The 12,147-nt window shown below is 53.5% G+C and overlaps 1 protein-coding gene across 2 annotated transcripts in view; it reads left to right on the top strand.

Annotated features, from left to right (window-relative positions):
• ELMO2 (engulfment and cell motility 2) overlaps window positions 1-10,879 on the top strand; it is a 38,736-nt gene extending 27,857 nt beyond the window's left edge. For both annotated transcript variants that reach the window (XM_043883551.1, XM_043883553.1), the window contains exons 11-21: window positions 1,628-1,750; window positions 2,075-2,209; window positions 2,789-2,893; window positions 2,978-3,086; window positions 3,421-3,557; window positions 4,620-4,783; window positions 4,898-5,010; window positions 5,188-5,295; window positions 6,065-6,147; window positions 8,146-8,223; window positions 9,367-10,879. In XM_043883551.1, the coding sequence (XP_043739486.1) occupies window positions 1,628-1,750; window positions 2,075-2,209; window positions 2,789-2,893; window positions 2,978-3,086; window positions 3,421-3,557; window positions 4,620-4,783; window positions 4,898-5,010; window positions 5,188-5,295; window positions 6,065-6,147; window positions 8,146-8,223; window positions 9,367-9,567 (1,356 nt within the window). In that variant the 3' untranslated portion in view covers window positions 9,568-10,879. The remainder of the gene's footprint in view (window positions 1-1,627; window positions 1,751-2,074; window positions 2,210-2,788; window positions 2,894-2,977; window positions 3,087-3,420; window positions 3,558-4,619; window positions 4,784-4,897; window positions 5,011-5,187; window positions 5,296-6,064; window positions 6,148-8,145; window positions 8,224-9,366) is intronic.
• The last annotated feature ends 1,268 nt before the right edge of the window (window positions 10,880-12,147 follow it).

Genomic DNA, 12,147 nt, shown 5'->3' with positions numbered 1-12,147 from the left:
TCGTTCTGGACAGTTTCAGTTTAATTCCAGTACCCACCTGTGGCTTGTGGATGCTGTGATGGGCCTTGCAGTCCAGGGAAAGGAAAAGAAAGGAAGAGCTCTGGAGTCGCAGGTGGGGAGAGGGAGCCTAGGGCAGTGCTGGCCAGTGGGAATACAATGCGAGCCACAGGTTTCATCATCAGTGTTCTAGTAGCAGCATCAAAAAAGGGAGGAAAATTAATTTTTTTTTAATAGCAGAGTACATAGGGAAAATTAATTTTGATAACAGACTACATTTAACCCAGTATGTCTGAAACCGTATGATATTGCATGTAATCAATAGAAAAATGATTAAGAAGATATTTTACATTTTTTTTTACACCAACACCCTGATATCCAGTGTGCAGTTTACATTCTCAGCATATCTCGGTCTGGACCAGCCACATTTCCAGTGTTCAGCAGACACGGTTGGCCAGTGGCTACCAGATTGGGCTGCACAGATCTGAAGAGAGTGTGCAAGCTCTGGAGAAGGACTGATCTAGAGTGAGGGAGCGCTAGAGTACTTTAGACACAGCAGAACTTTCTGCGAATGGACATGTTCCACACCAGCTCTGTCGCTGGATGGTAGCCACCAGCCGCAGGTGCCTCCTGAGCTGAAAATGAGGCCAGTGCCTCAGCTTCAAGTGAGGCCTCGTAACTTGAGTTAATTCTAACTGACTGAGAGGCACGTGGCCACATATGACAGGGGCTCGCATGCTGGCCAGCACAGCTCTCGAGACGAGCTGGACGGAGGAAGAGAAAGCGAAAGGGACAGACGGTGGTACGTGTGGGTAACCAGGCGGGAGTTTCATTTGATGAGAGAAGACCAAAGCGCCGGGGCCTCCAGATGGCGGGTGAGGCGGAGGGAGCACAGCGTGCAGGGAGCACGTGGCAAAGGGCAGGAGGCCACCGCGGGCGGGAGATGGGGTGAGCCGGCGTGGTCAGCCCGGAGGACAGCGGGGCGAGTAGGGCAGGGCAGAGATGCAGCGTGGGCGGCGGAGGAGGCCTGAGGGGCTGGGGCCAGCGGGTGTCGGGAGGAGGCGGCGAGCTCTGGGCAGGGGGGGATAGTCAGAGAAGAGGGACTGGGGTAGCGGCACAGGGAGGGGGCCGTACCCAGAGTGAGCGGGGGAAGGGGAGGCAGAAGGGGTGAGTGGGGGCCCTACAGGGAGCATTAGATGCCCCCCGCCTTTGTGTACATGTCTCAAGACAACTGAAAGGATCTTTTCGAAACCTCTCTCCTCGATGAGGCCATCCTGAACATTTTCCTAAGAAAAGCGTGCCGTCCAGTTCTGCCAGTGACTCTTGAGACACACTCTCTGTTGTTGGGATCAACTGGAATGAGGCCCAGCCACCCACCTCCCACATCATAACCTTACCCTTTGTCCTACTTCCCTGCCCAGGGCTGGGCAGAAGAAAAGACGGTGCCCTTGGGGCTTGCAGTGCATCAGCGCTGCCCGAGTCAGGCCCGTTCATATCCCCCCCATTCTGGAGCGTGCAGGTGCCCTGGGGGGAGGAAACCCTGTCCCCTGCCCAGTGCTGTCTCTTTCACCAGCGTGGATGCGACCCTCCAGCAGAAATCACTTCAACCCTCTGCTCTTGTTCTTTCCAGCATGTGATCCGAGGGAACCGCCCAATCAAAACCGAGATGGCCCATCAGCTGTATGTCTTGCAAGTCCTGACCTTTAACCTTCTGGAAGAGAGGATGATGACCAAGATGGACCCCAACGACCAGGTAGGCTGCCAGTGGGACCGGGCTCTCCCAGCTGGCATCTTGTGCCTTGTGACCTGGTGCCCTCCGCCCTGTGTTTGGAGCACTTGCTGAGTGCCAGGAACTGTGCTTCGTTGTGTCTGCAGAAACGGTTTTGTCAGCTCTGTGCCTCACCGCGATCCCTTCCTGCTGGTGATCCTGGGCCAAGCCCATCTGTGTCCTTCTGTGTGATGCCTCCTCAGGGATTGATCCGGGCCAGGGTTCTGCCCGCAAAAGCTCGACCCACTCTTTTCCTTGCTTCCCTTTGATCAGCTGACTCATCTGCTGACAGTCTGTTTCACCTCCCAGGCTCAAAGAGACATTATATTTGAACTGAGGAGGATTGCATTTGATGCAGAGTCTGACCCCAGCAACGCCCCTGGGAGTGGGACTGAGAAACGCAAAGCCATGTACACCAAGGACTACAAAATGCTGGGGTTCACTGTAAGTTTCCCAGAGCACTAACACTGTAGACCTTCTCCCCTGACAGGGAGTGAGAGGCCCCCCCCAGACAGAACCCTGACAGCCTTCCCTCGTAACATCTCGTAACGTCGGGAGCCCCGGAACCGGAGACGCTGAGAAGCTCGAGGGCCCTCGACACTTGGTCCACTTTGGCCGTGGCAGGTTCACAAGTTTATGTGCAACATTTGGCCCCTTGAAACAAACCCATCTGCAGGAGGGCCCAGGAAGTGGGCCAGATGAGTGGAGAGGGGACCGCTCATCAAAGCAGCTGGTTCCATGAAAAGCTGGAGTGTGTATTGTGATAGGAGACAGCTTGAGGATGGAGTTAATTAAATACTTACTGGGCATCTACTCAGCAACCAGCAGTATTCTAGGCCCTGGGGATGCCAGACAAGTCAGCCACAGTCCAGTGGCCAGGAGCCCAACCCCTCGTAGTAGAGATGGCATGTGACGGGCTTCAGCAGGGGCAGGCATAGTGCAGGGGCGATCGGACGTCCCCCCAAGTGAGCCCCCACACGGGGAGACCGTCAGGTCTCAAGTCAGGTGTCTTTCTTTCCCCAGAACCACATCAACCCTGCGATGGACTTCACCCAGACTCCGCCTGGGATGCTGGCCTTGGACAACATGCTGTACTTGGCGAAATTCCACCAGGACACCTACATCCGGGTAAAGGCTGGGGCCAGCTGCCCCCCGCGGACGCCCCGTCGCTGCCTCCCCTCTCCCTCCCTCACGCCCTCTCCTCCCCTGCAGATCGTCCTGGAGAACAGTAGCCGAGAAGACAAGCACGAGTGCCCCTTTGGCCGCAGCGCGATCGAGCTCACCAAGATGCTGTGTGAGATCCTGCAGGTCGGGGAACTGCGTAAGTGCGCGGCTCCCCGCACGCCCGTTCCCTGGGCTCAGGAGCCCGGTGAGACCCGAGGGTGCGGCGTTAGGCATCCGTGTGACTGGACAGCCTTCTTGGGCTTTTTTTTTTTTAATCACTGAGTGGGCTGTAACCCGTCTACCCTTGTTTATTACCGGAGTCGTGGCCGTGGCTTGTTTGAGCTGATGATTTGAGAACGTTTGGCAGCTTCACCACCACCCACTTACCCTCCCAGTCCTGAGTCTGATTCTGTTCCTCCGGACTGCAAAGGAGCCCAGGCTTCTGGACACGGGCTCCCAGCGTCATCCTTTGCCCGCTTCTCCTTCCACAGCGAACGAGGGACGCAATGACTACCACCCGATGTTCTTCACCCACGACCGCGCGTTCGAGGAGCTCTTTGGCATCTGCATCCAGCTGCTGAACAAGACCTGGAAGGAGATGAGGGCGACAGCCGAGGACTTCAACAAGGTCAGGGTCGCAGAGCTCCGAGGCCTGGGCAAGGCCGCCCTAGGGCAGCCTGGGGCAGCTGGCCCAAGCCTGGCCATCCCTGAGCTGGAAGACGGCGTGGTTGGCAGCGCTGAGTCACAGGACAGAGGCGTTGAGAGCGTCAGCGCCCCCGGAACCCTGAGCAGGGGTCTCCCCGCTGGACCGCTGTTCCGCCCGGTGGACCAGTACCAGCCCCTCCCGCCTTCCTTTGGGGACAGCAGGGGTGACAGAGCACACGGGCTGCGCAGGCACCGCGGCGGTGTTAGAGGTCCGAGCGACCAGAGTGAGTTCACGTCAGGGCTGCTTAGCAGTAGGAGCACTCCTCGATGCTTTCTGGGTACCTACCTCTCTGATGGCACTGCCAGGCCCTCAAAAGCTGGTCATCTAGGAGCTGGCTCTTTTGAAGCTGCTCACCTCACTGTAAAAACTTTGTAAAATATAAAGAAGGGGAACATCTAACTCCCCTGCCCAGTGACCACGACCCTGATTATGTTTCCCTCTAGTATTTTTTTTTTCTGTGTATTTTTCCTTCATTGGTAGGGAGCTGATGGGACGTACAGATGGTGTCCTGCTTTCTACTATAGCTGTTATTCTAAGGGAACTAACAGGTATTTTGCACTCACACCAGTGGGCCAGGCATGGTGCATCCAGAGACTGGGGGTCTCCTATTCCTCATGGCGGCCTCCATCGAAGATGTGTCTTCCTTTCTGTCACTCTAAAGACGAGTAGGTGGGGCCTGAGGGTGTTGAGTGAGTTGCTCGAGGAACAGATTAAAGTGCACAGTCAAGCCTTAAACCCCTGTCTCTCTGGTCCAGCCACCTCCTCTCATTCTCCCCCACTGTTGACGTGTTGAGAGGTACGAGAAATGAAGTGTTTGTCAGCATCGCGGTCCTCCGTAACCGTCTAAGGCAGTATGCCTTGAGAGCCAGTGTTCTTCCTCGCCCAGCAGATGCCCGTGGTGCCTGCTCTGCCCAGGACCCGGAGGGCAGAGCCCGGGGTCCGTTTCCCGGGGCTGTGCTGAGGCCGCGCCTCCTCCTCTCTCAGGTCATGCAGGTGGTCCGAGAGCAGATCACTCGAGCTTTGCCCTCCAAACCCAACTCTCTGGACCAGTTCAAGAGCAAACTGCGGAGCCTGAGCTATTCCGAGATCCTGCGGCTGCGCCAGTCGGAGAGGATGAGTCAGGATGATTTCCAGTCCCCGCCGATCGTGTAAGTGCCCGGACGGGGGCGGTGCTGGGGGTGCTGCCAGCACCTTCCCTTCCCCACCCCCCCACACCCCCAGTCCCCGTGACCTCCCCTGATTCAGGTGCTCATCCACCCCAGGGAGCTGAGGGAGAAGATCCAGCCCGAGATCCTGGAGCTGATCAAGCAGCAGCGACTGAACCGGCTCTGTGAGGGGAGCAGCTTCCGGAAGATTGGGAACCGCCGGAGGCAAGGTGACCTGAGGGCGCGTTCCCCGGGCGTCCGTTCCTCCTGCCTGGCGCCGCTGCTCGCGGGCCTGCGGCGTCCCTGGGGGGAGCGGGCAAGGAGCGAGTCCTCTCTTGGCCCCTTGGATGCCCCGGCCTTTCCTAGAACTGTCCTCGTTCACCTGCCTGGCTTCCCGTGTGTTCCAGAGCGTTTCTGGTACTGCCGCTTGGCCCTGAACCACAAAGTCCTGCACTACGGGGACTTGGATGACAACCCTCAAGGGGAGGTGACGTTTGAATCCCTGCAGGAGAAGAGTAAGTTCAGGTCCCCGTTGGGCTGTCCTGTAGCCGGACTCCCCGTCAGCAGATCTGAGTTCTGCTTCTGGCTGCTCCAACTGGTTATCTGGCCTCAGGCCCGTTATTTCATCTGAATCTGTTTCCCGGGTGGTCAGTGGTTATCTCTACCGGGCTGACGTCAAGGAGCTGTTTGGAGATTCAGTAAGATCACAGATAGGAATGGGTTTTGCAGATTGGAAAGGATGATGCAATTCTGAGTTGAAAGGCAGTGGTTAAGAGCAGAAGCTCTGAAGCCTGACTGCCTGGATTCAGATCCTGGCTTTGCTGTTAATTCTAATTAATTATAAGTTACTTCTCCTCTCTGCCTTAGATTCTTCTGTAAAACGGGAATAATAGCCACATTGCCCCCTTCAGAGGATTGAATGAATTCTATCTGTAAAGCACTTAGAACGGTGGCTGGCAGGGAGGAAGAGTAATCATTAGTTGCCGGTTGCTATGGCCAACGTTGTCATCCTTGTTACTGTGAAGTGGAAGTGAGGTGTCTGAGGCCCCATTCCTTCGGGAGACCATGCAGAGGTCCGGCACTGACCCCAGTTAGATTTGACCCAGCCCAGCAGGCCAGGGTCCAGGCCCAGGGGCCACAGAGGAGGGAATGACGTAGGCCGCCCTCCCTGAGCTCACAGCCCTGTGGGGCCGGGGGCTAGGGCGTCCCTTTCAGCACTAGGTTGGATGCAGGGACCAACCTACAGCATAAAGCTTCCAGAAACTGATTCTCTTCGTTTTTCAGTTCCTGTTGCAGACATTAAGGCCATTGTCACTGGGAAGGATTGTCCCCACATGAAAGAGAAAAGTGCTCTAAAACAGAACAAGGTGAGTGGAGAAGCGGCCCTGGGTCTGAGCTGCTGTCCAAGTGATCCTGGGCATAGCCGGTGGTGTCTGCTTTCTGGATGCATGGCCTCCCATTCTCTCTCTTTAAACTGACCCTGAATGTTTTATTAAGAACAATCTGAACAGACACCAAAATAGAAAGAACCCTCATATAGGCCTTGCCCAGCCTCATCCACCATGGCAGTGTCCACGTCCACTTGTCCCTCTTCACTTATTACTTCGAAGAAAATCTCAAGTGTTATTTCATTTTACCTGTAAACATTTAGATTGTATTTCTGAATTATAAGGACTCTGTTTAACATAATCACAATACCGTTTTCACATCTAAGAGGAGATAAGAAGTTGTTATTTAGAATCAGATATTCCACTGATACTTGATTTTTCCACTAACTGTCTTAAAAAATCCCACTTTCTCCACATAAAAATACATAAATGTGTATAAGCATTTGCACGCACATACTCACACACTCAAACCCAGTTTGTCTGCGAATCAGGGTCCAGACAGGGTTTGCGCATTGTGATGGGGCTTCCCTAGTAGCTCAGCGGTAAAGAATCTTCCCGCGATGCAGAAGACGTGGGTTTGATCTCTGGATCGGGAAGATCCCCTGGAGGAGCAAATGGCAACAAAGTCCAGTATTCTTACCTGGAAAATTCCATGGACAGAGGAGCCTGGTGGGCTACCATCCATGGGGTCACAAAGACTAAGACGTGACCGAGTGTGTGAGAGACGCAGACGCACATTGTGATTAGTCTTTTAAGGTTTTTTTAATTCTTAAAAAAAAGTTTTTAATTTAAAGAATTTTATTTGTTTATTATTTATTTGTGGGATCTTAGTTCCCTGACCAGGGATTGAACCCAGGCCCTCAGCGGTGAAAACACAAGAGTCCTGACCACGGGACTGCCAGAGAATTCCCTCTTTTAATTTCTTAATTCATAAGTTCCCCCTCCATCTCTTTCTCCCTCTCTCTTTGCAGTTCATTAGTTGAGGAAACCGGGTTGCTTATTTGGCAGTTTTCCAGAGTCTAAAATCTGCTGATTGTCTCCCCACGGTGTAGTTGAGTGTGTTCCTCTGTCCCACATCTGTAATTGGTAGCGAGACCTTGAGGCTTGATCCGGTCCAGGCCTGACCTTTTTTGTTGTGGCCAGACTCCTTCCTAGACGGTATCATATCCTATCAAGAGGCACATAACGCCTCTCTCTTTGTGACGCTGGCAGACTCTGGACGCGCAGAGCCTTGTCTCGTTAGAACATTAAGGTTTGCAAACTAGTGATGTTCCAGTGCAGCCACCCCTTCTCATGCATTAACTGAACTGCTTCTCTACAGAGAGACTTGCCGTCACTGACTGTGCTTTCCCAGTGGCACAGTTTATAAAAGAAGGGAGGCTAAACGCTTGATTCTTGCCTTTTAAGTGCCTACTTTTAAAACAAGGAGTTAGGTCTCTGGTATCGTCCAACAGTGACTTATTTTGTGCATGTGTTTTGTTTTTCAGTATTATTATAAACTCATGGATTTAAGCCTGTTATACTTCTTTCATTACAGTTGTGTTGTTGATGCTCAAGTTGTTCCATCTGTGGCCACAATTTGTTTTTGTTGTGGTGGGTTTTTTTAAAACTGTTAAGACTTTCAGCTTAATTACCCATATATATATATATATATATATATATATATTTGAGATAATACAGAGTCATGGACTCTGACATTCAAAGGTTCAGAGTATTGAGAAATGAGTTCTCTATAACCTTAAAAGTATCGTCACATCCCAGACATGACTTGGGTGGGGAGTGGGTGAGTGAAGGTTGATGACTGCGGCCCTCACCTCCGGCCCCACTAGTGCACGGGCCCGAGGACCTTGATGCCGTCACATCTGAACAGGCGCATTTGGTGATGGTGCCAAACTGCCAGGACTCTGGCCAAGGTCTCGGTGTGTGGAGCTCAGGCCATGACATTGCTCCAGATAACTGGAACCCTTTCTCCTTTAGGAGGTGCTGGAATTGGCTTTCTCCATTCTGTACGACCCTGATGAGACCTTAAACTTCATTGCACCTAATAAGTACGAGGTGAGCGATGTGGCCCTGTCTTGGACAGCCGAGCCTTCTCTGTGACTCTGCAGCTGGAGGGGAGGAGTGGGCAGAACAGGCACGTCTTTCTAAAGGCAGGGGCCTCCAGAGTGTCTTGAAGACTGTGACACCAAAGATCTGCCATGCCGGGGGTCCTTCCAGCAGTAGTAGGTTGTCTTTAGAAGGACAAGGTCCACTAGGGGTAACTTATTTGCCTGGAACTAGGAAAAGTCTCCTCTTTGCAGTTTCTGCATGGCCACCCACCCAAGAGAACCTGACCAATCCTCCCTCCTTGGGTTTCTGGGGCGCATGTTGTAGTGCATCTGACCTGGGCTTTGAAGCCAGGTGGATCTTGCACTCCTGACATGGGGCCTGCAGTTTCATCTGTAGCACCAGAAGATGCTAGATATTAAAGAGCAACTGTGGTTAACAGCATACGTGTCTGGTGAGCTCTGGGAGCCACTGGAGGGAACTGGAGGGTGGGGCTTCTGGAAGAGGAGACCCTAAGGCAGGGGGCCTGAGCTGCCAGTGGAGTTTATTGGGAAGAAATGAAGAACTTGCAGGTGGGAGACAGGTGAGCAAAGGTATGAAAAAGATGGGACAAGAGGAATTAGGGAGGAATGGGTTGAGAATTCTCTGTTGTTCCCTCTTACCCTGAATCCCTCAAGTTCAGCTTTTCTAGTACTTATTTTTAACATTTATTGACTTTTTTAAAAATTGACTTTTCTTGAAAAAAAGTTGATTTTTACAGGGATTCCTTTCCTGCCTTTTTCACCGGATATGTCTTTCCTTCCCAGTATTCCAGATTTGGGGGCATCTCAGGTAGCTGATGTCCCTGTTCTTAGATCCCATTTTGCTGTTTTCCTTAATAGTATTTTTTTTTAAATCACACTTCATATTATCTTAGGGAGTTTAAATGTAAATCCCTTATAAAAATCAAAAGGTCTTTTGAGCAAGTGACCTCCCAGCAAGCACCTCCCAGCAAGCATCTCCTAGCTTACCTTCGCCATTATCTCGGATCGGTCCTGCCTGTCCTGCAGGGGGCCCAAAGAGACTCTCTGAGCCCTCTCAGCAAAGGGACCTCAGCAGGCCCTCCCACTGACCAGGGGCCCCCAGGTGACATTTGCAACTTGCTCCCCACAGTACTGCATCTGGATCGATGGCCTCAGTGCCCTCCTGGGGAAGGACATGTCCAGCGAGCTGACCAAGAGTGACCTGGACACCCTGCTGAGCATGGAGATGAAGCTGCGGCTGCTGGACCTGGAGAACATCCAGATCCCTGAGGCCCCGCCGCCAGTGCCCAAGGAGCCCAGCAGCTACGACTTCGTCTACCACTACGGCTGAGCCTGGAGCCGGAGCAGACAGTACCCTGCAAGGGACTTGGGGCCCAGGAGGAACACTCGCAGTCTGGTGCCTTGTCTTTGCTTGTACAGAATCCGTAGTGACCGTGGGGGCCAGTCAGTGCCAGTCACACCTCAGACTCACCTCGGGCCACCCCGAGCCTCCTCTCGGTCCCCATCCACTCCGAGTCGTGAAGGCGGGGTGCTCTGCCCTCGCCATCACCGTGGAGCCTGGGGACGGGCCATGAGGGACGAACAGCAGACACCCTTGCCTTCCAGGCCAAGAAACTGCTCCTGGAGCCAGAGTCAACCACAGCCACTCACCTTTTCTCCCTGAGCCTGCTCACCGGTCGCCTGGATCCCCCAAGGGGGCAAGAGCTGGCCCAGGAAAGGCTGCCCGCAGAGGACAGACATGTTGGGTGGTTTGAGAGCCTCAAGTGACCCGGGCCTGTGTCTCAGATCTAAGTGGAAGCCTCGGCCTCTGCTCAGTAGATGCCTTGCCCTTGCTTTTGCCGTCTTCGTGAGGGCTCACCCGGCCTTGCCCGGGGCCAACGTGCTGCTGCTGCTGCTGCTCTGACGTCTCTGGTCTCCGGGGCCACCAGGTCCTCTTGCCCACTCATTTGCCTGGGCAGAGGGACATGTCTCCGTGCAAGCTCGCAGTCTCTCATCCTGGCAAGTCAGAGCCATGCAGACTGAGTCCCACCCTCTTAGCCTCGAGGCAGAGCCGAGAGGAGGCCTGGGCCTAGACTGGTGCGGTCACTGGAGTCCGCTCCTCTCCCCTCCACATTTATATCATGTCCTTGCTTGGGGAGAAAACTCCCACCTAACCTGAACAGCTGCCCTTCCAGTTTGCACTCCTTCGGCCTTCCCGGCCTCGGGAGGTTTGCCTCCCCTGCCCTCCTCCCCCAGCGCTGTGGTCTCTGCCATTGGCCATGATTTCAGGGAGCCGGCTGGGGCCCGCAGAGGCCCCCGCTGTGCCCATGAGGCTTCCCTGGTGCTGCAGCACTCGTAAACCACACGCGCGGGCACCGTGGCTTTCAGTATTGGTAGCCTAGCATGGTGGGGACTGCCCAGTGAAGAGTGTACTGTATATTTTCTTTACTATAGGCCATACTTCTACAGACATGTATATATATTTATATAAGATCTACCTATCCTAGGGTGGAATGTTGGAGGGAAAATAAAATGGGAGGCCAAAAAAAAAAAACACAAACCAAAAGTCAACACTTGCAGTTGCAAGCCAAGATTGTAACCTGAGAGTGGCCAGGAGCTTCCTGTCAGTAACCATGTTTTCAATAAATACTCTTTCATGTACACACCGGTTCCCACTAACAGCTGTTTCTCTGTACTGGCTCCCTGCCCCGGGGAGCTTTCACCTTGACAAGCCTTCATTTCATTGTGTCTGGGAGACGCTGGAGAGCTCCAGCTGGAGTCCTCAGCCACCTTCCCAGAGCCGCCGCCGCCGCCTCTTCAGCCACTCTGCCCCACCACACGCGGGACTGCACACACACACAGACTCTCCCGCCGGGACAAAGTGCTTTCTGCTCAGGCCTGCCAGGTACAGCCCTGAGGACATGGCCTCCCTCTTCTCCCTGCCAGGGACACAACCAGGAAACAGCTCGAGTACTTGTGCCTTACAAGGAAGACATGTTCTTCACCCTGTGTGCTGCCGGTGCTCGGTGCCCAGCCTGCCAGCTGGTGTTCCATACTGTCCTCCAAACCTCAGCCTTGGTAGCCTGGAGGCTTGAATGAGGGCCGTGATGAAACAGATACTTCATCTTGCTTCTGTGGAAGAAGTGGGTGAGGACAAGTGCTTTCAAAAGGCACAGAAAGTGTATGCAGCCTTGACTGAATAAAGCCAAGAGCCTCGGTGCCATTGTAGGTGTTGGTGTAAGTGCTGAATGAACGAATGCCGGGTGATGCCAGCTGGCGGGGGCAGGGCAGCAGTGGTTTGCATGAAGAACTGCTCACACTCTGGCCTCGAGCCTTCTGTTCCGAGAGGCCAGGGAGCCCAGCTGGGTCACTTGCAAGGACTCCTGTTTGCATCCAGCCTGTGAGCCATCCAGGAGGGGCTGGAGAGGGAGAGCAAAAAGTTCCAAACTGAACCCCGCTATGTACCCTAGCCGCTTCTGGCCTCCAAATGGTTCTCTCTCTCGGCATGGTCTTAATGCTTTCCCTGAATTCTGAAAAGTGGGTAAGATCTCAACTCCCCAGTTGGCGTTTTGGGGCCTACCACAACCTGCCTTTTGCCTACTTTTCTAACGCATGGTTTTTGTCAACTTCGTGTAAACAAGTGGGCTCCTAGCCAGACTCCAGCCTTCTCCTCGCCTTCTTATTTCTCCTGCCTGCGATGTTCTCTGCTTACTCAAGTTCCTGAAGTTGAGACCATGCTCATAAAATTTTCAGGCACTCAAAATGTTTCACCAATGTTTACTATTTATTCCCTCCCACGGATCTTCTAAGTCCTGAAACCTGATACCTCTGACATCACTCCCTAGCTGGCTTGAGCTCCCATAGGAAAAAGCCCAGGAGAGATCCAAGTGTTTCCATGGTTGCCCAGCACTGGGTTGGAATAAGGTACTTA

This window comes from Cervus elaphus, chromosome 23 (genome assembly GCF_910594005.1).
Source record: "Cervus elaphus chromosome 23, mCerEla1.1, whole genome shotgun sequence".
NCBI classification, from domain to species: Eukaryota; Metazoa; Chordata; class Mammalia; order Artiodactyla; family Cervidae; genus Cervus; species Cervus elaphus.
The sequence above is the reverse complement of the archived record's forward strand: the minus strand, read 5'-3'. Positions and strand labels throughout refer to the sequence as shown.